General features: G+C 53.6%; 1 protein-coding gene across 1 annotated transcript in view; it reads right to left on the bottom strand.

Moving 5' to 3' along the window:
* Window positions 1-5000, bottom strand: part of LOC135561721 (glutamate receptor 2-like) — a 103931-nt gene that overhangs the window by 38817 nt on the left and 60114 nt on the right. The window contains exons 9-11 of the mRNA XM_065003457.1: window positions 2917-3024; window positions 659-865; window positions 145-512 (exon numbers count right to left, since the gene is read on the bottom strand). Coding sequence (XP_064859529.1) covers window positions 145-512; window positions 659-865; window positions 2917-3024 — 683 coding nt within the window. The remainder of the gene's footprint in view (window positions 1-144; window positions 513-658; window positions 866-2916; window positions 3025-5000) is intronic.

Genomic DNA, 5000 nt, shown 5'->3' with positions numbered 1-5000 from the left:
TCGGGGTTAAAGCTAGCGGCTAGAGGTCAGAGGTCAGGGTTAGCGTAAGCAGCAGGAAGTGAGGTCAGCATATAAACACCAGCTCCAGGAGGAAGGGGGGCTGCCAACACAGCGAGCCACGTTACCTAGCAACAGTACACCAACCTTGGGGAGATATCACAACCTTGCTGCATAAAGGCTCCTAGAGAGAACCACAGAGAGTTAAAGATCCCAAACTCATTAGAGGACTCGCTGGTGGGCAGCTGGCCATCCTCATACTCCTCCATGTGCCATTCATACGGGCTGAACCGGCTCACCAGGAACAGCACCACGCTCACACCGATGTAGGCAAACACTATACACATCCAGATCTCATAGGCCAGCGGGTCCAGGAAGGAGAAAACCCCTGGTTTAGACTTCTGGGGCTTCTTGATCATGATGGAGATGCCCAGAGACATGAATGGCTTGGAGAAGTCGATCACCTCCTCTCGGACCAGGGTGATAGTGAGAGGGGCTACGGCTATGTCTGCTTTCTACAGGTGGGGGGGGGGGAGGAGGAGGAGGAGGGGGGAGGAGAGGGGAGGAGGGGGAGGCAGAGAGTTACACTTAGTTCTTGTGTCCTCAGGTTCTAATTTCATAATAACAACAGAGATCAAAGGTCAGAGGTCAGGGTTATTACCCCGTACACCAGCTCTCCAACCATCCCGTTCCAGATCTTGGTTTCAGCGTCTCGAGCTCCGTACTTTCCATCTCCCACAATCCTTAGCTGGTAGCGTATCCCACAGTGCTTAGCGATCTCTGCTGCCAGGTCGACGCAGTAGCCTTCGTAACGGTCGTTGTCTAGGAACAACTCAGCATTCTTCTTTAGCATCACGTATGGGGCTTCCTGCAAAACACACACACACATACACACACACACACACACACACACACACACACACACACACACACACACACACACACACACACACACACACACACACACACACACACACACACACACGGACACACACACACACACCACACACACACACACACACACACACACACACACACACACACACACACACACACACACACACACACACACACACACTTAACCAGGATGTCTTTAAAGATGACCATATTTTTTGTCATTTGAACAACCACCCACCACCCTTCACCACCCACCACCCTTCACCACCCACCACCCTTCACCACCCACCATCCTTCACCACCCACCACCCACCACCCTTCACCACCACCACCCTTCACCACCACCACCCACCATCCTTCACCACCCACCACCCTTCACCACCCACCATCCTTCACCACCCACCACCCTTCACCACCCACCACCCTTCACCACCCACCACTCTTCACCACCCACCATCCTTCACCACCCACCACCCTTCACCACCCACCATCCTTCACCACCCTTCACCACCACCACCCACCACCCTTCACCACCCACCATCCTTCACCACCCACCACCACCACCCACCACCACCACCACCCACCACCCTTCACCACCCACCACCCTTCACCACCACCACCCACCACCCTTCCCCACCCACCACCCACCACCCTTCACCACCCACCACCCTTCACCACCCACCATCCTTCACCACCCACCATCCTTCACCACCCACCACCCACCACCACCACCACCACCACCCACCACCCTTCACCACCCACCACCCTTCACCACCCACCACCCTTCACCACCACCACCCTTCACCACCACCACCCACCACCCTTCACCACCCACCATCCTTCACCACCCACCACCCTTCACCACCCACCATCCTTCACCACCCACCACCCTTCACCACCCACCACTCTTCACCACCCACCATCCTTCACCACCCTTCACCACCCACCACCTTTCACCACCCACCACTCTTCACCACCCAACATCCTTCACCATCCTTCACCACCCACCACTCTTCACCACCCACCATCCTTCACCACCCACCATCCTTCACCACCCACCACCCACCACCCTTCACCACCACCACCCTTCACCACCACCACCCACCACCCTTCACCACCCACCACCCTTCACCACCCACCACCCTTCACCACCACCACCCTTCACCACCACCACCCACCACCCTTCACCACCCACCATCCTTCACCACCCACCACCCTTCACCACCCACCACCCACCATCACCACCCACCACCCTTCACCACCCACCACTCTTCACCACCCACCATCCTTCACCACCCACCATCCTTCACCACCCTTCACCACCCACCACCTTTCACCACCCACCACTCTTCACCACCCACCATCCTTCACCATCCTTCACCACCCACCACTCTTCACCACCCACCATCCTTCAACACCGACCACCCTTCACTACCCACCACCCTTCACCACCCACCACCCTTCACCACCCACCATCCTTCACCACCCTTCACCACCTACCACCCTTCACCACCCACCACCCTTCACCACCCTTCACCACCTACCACCCTTCACCACCCACCACCCTTCACCACCCTTCACCACTCTTCACCACCCACCACCCTTCACCACCCACCATCCTTCACCACCCACCACCCACCACCCTTCACCACCCACCACCCTTCACCACCCACCACCCACCATCCATCACCACCCACCACCCTTCACCACCCACCACCCTTCACCACCCTTCACCACCCACCATCCTTCACCACCCACCACCCACCACCCTTCACCACCCTTCACCACCCACCATCCATCACCACCCACCACCCACCACCCACCACCCACCACCCTTCACCACCCACCACCCACCACCCACCACCCACCATCCTTCACCACCCACCACCCACCACCCTTCACCACCCACCACCACCCACCACCCACCACCCTTCACCACCCTTCACCACCCACCACCCTTCACCACCCACCACCCACCACCCACCACCCTTCACCACCCACCACCCTTCACCACGTTGTTACCAGGATAGTTGTGACGATAACAGTCTTGTTCTCCATCCCATTAGTGTCGTTGGGGAAGATGTCTAGTTTAGTCACCACCATCTTGTCCACTTCATTCCAGTAGCCAATCTGAAAACACACATATTATGACTAAAAACAGTGTAGTTTGCTGATAAAGAGCTTGCTTGCTAAGACATATGTACAATCAAAGAAATATATGTTATTTCAAAACAGTAATCATAATGCTTTATAACTATAATATAGCTAACGTTAGCTAGCTAATGAGAAGCTGATCTCCGCTGGATGCTTTCACGTTTATCTCTTCTAGGTTTGTTGCTGTTAGCACATGGACAAGTAGGACCCTACTGCACTCGTCAGACATGACAAGAATTACCAGCATAGTTGGATACTTTATTTTTGCACTACACAATAAAAGTTTGACAACATTCAGCCATCAAATGTTAGCTTGCAATTCAGAGTTGAAACACGCTAGCTAGCTAATGTAAGCGAGCAGGGATTGAAAGGCTGCTAGCTAATAGCCAATCCCAAGGCAAGCAAGGTTAGGAATCTAGCTAGCTATGCTAGCGATGACACTAACCGTTTAGCTAGCTAGCAAGCTAAATATTTGGCTAGCTGTGGCCATGGCAAGCAAGGTTGGATATTAAGCTAGCTAACTCTCCTGTTATGCTAGCGATGAAGCTAAACATTTAGCTAGCTAGCATGGGGAGTATGGGGTAATGTTAGTAACAGCATAGTGAGGGTAAATTATTTTTTCAGCATCTTGCTAGCTAGTTGTAGCGAAGCTAGCTGCACAGTCACATTGGCAAACTAGCAACATGACATCATGTCTATTCTGGAGGCAGTGGAAACACAAAGCTAGCCCAACTCGAGTTGACTTCCAGGAGGCTTTAGATACCAACTCGGGTTGACTTCCAGGAGGCTTTAGATACCGACTCGGGTTGACTTCCAGGAGGCTTTAGATACCGACTCGGGTTGACTTCCAGGAGGCTTTAGATACCGACTCGGGTTGACTTCCAGGAGGCTTTACATACCGACTCGGGTTGACCTCCAGGAGGCTTTAGATACCGACTCGGGTTGACTTCCAGGAGGCTTTAGATACCGACTCGGGTTGACTTCCAGGAGGCTTTAGATACCGACTCGGGTTGACTTCCAGGAGGCTTTAGATACCGACTCGGGTTGACTTCCAGGAGGCTTTACATACCGACTCGGGTTGACCTCCAGGAGGCTTTAGATACCGACTCGGGTTGACTTCCAGGAGGCTTTAGATACCGACTCGGGTTGACCTCCAGGAGGCTTTAGATACCGACTCGGGTTGACTTCCAGGAGGCTTTAGATATCGACTCGGGTTGACTTCCAGGAGGCTTTAGATACCGACTCGGGTTGACTTCCAGGAGGCTTTAGATACCGACTCGGGTTGACCTCCAGGAGGCTTTAGATACCGACTCGGGTTGACCTCCAGGAGGCTTTAGATACCGACTCGGGTTGACCTCCAGGAGGCTTTAGATACCGACTCGGGTTGACTTCCAGGAGGCTTTAGATACCGACTCGGGTTGACCTCCAGGAGGCTTTAGATACCGACTCGGGTTGACTTCCAGGAGGCTTTAGATACCGACTCGGGTTGACTTCCAGGAGGCTTTAGATACCGACTCGGGTTGACTTCCAGGAGGCTTTAGATACCGACTCGGGTTGACCTCCAGGAGGCTTTAGATACAGCAGTTTTTTCTGGAATTCAGAGGTACGCTACAACAGGACTTTCTCTTGGTTTGAATTCATTTTTGCAATTCGTTCCAGTCATTGGCAGCAGAGAACTGGAAGGAAAGGCGCCCAAAGTAGGTTTTGGCTTTGGGGGATGACCAGTGAGATATACTTGCTGGAGTGCGTGCTACGGGTGGATATTGTTATCGTGACCTGTGAGCTGAGATAAGGCGGAGCTTTACCTAGCAAAGACTTATAGTTGACCTGGAGCCAGTGGGTTTGGAGATGAATATGAATCGAGGGCCAGCCAACGAGAGCATACAGGTCGCAGTGGTGGGTAGTATATGGGGCTTTGGTGACAAAACGGATGGCACTGTGATAGACTGCAT

The sequence above is a fragment of the Oncorhynchus nerka genome, linkage group LG18, assembly GCF_034236695.1.
Source record: "Oncorhynchus nerka isolate Pitt River linkage group LG18, Oner_Uvic_2.0, whole genome shotgun sequence".
Taxonomy (NCBI): Eukaryota; Metazoa; Chordata; class Actinopteri; order Salmoniformes; family Salmonidae; genus Oncorhynchus; species Oncorhynchus nerka.
Note: the sequence above shows the minus strand (reverse complement) of the source record. Positions and strands in the feature narration are given on the sequence as shown.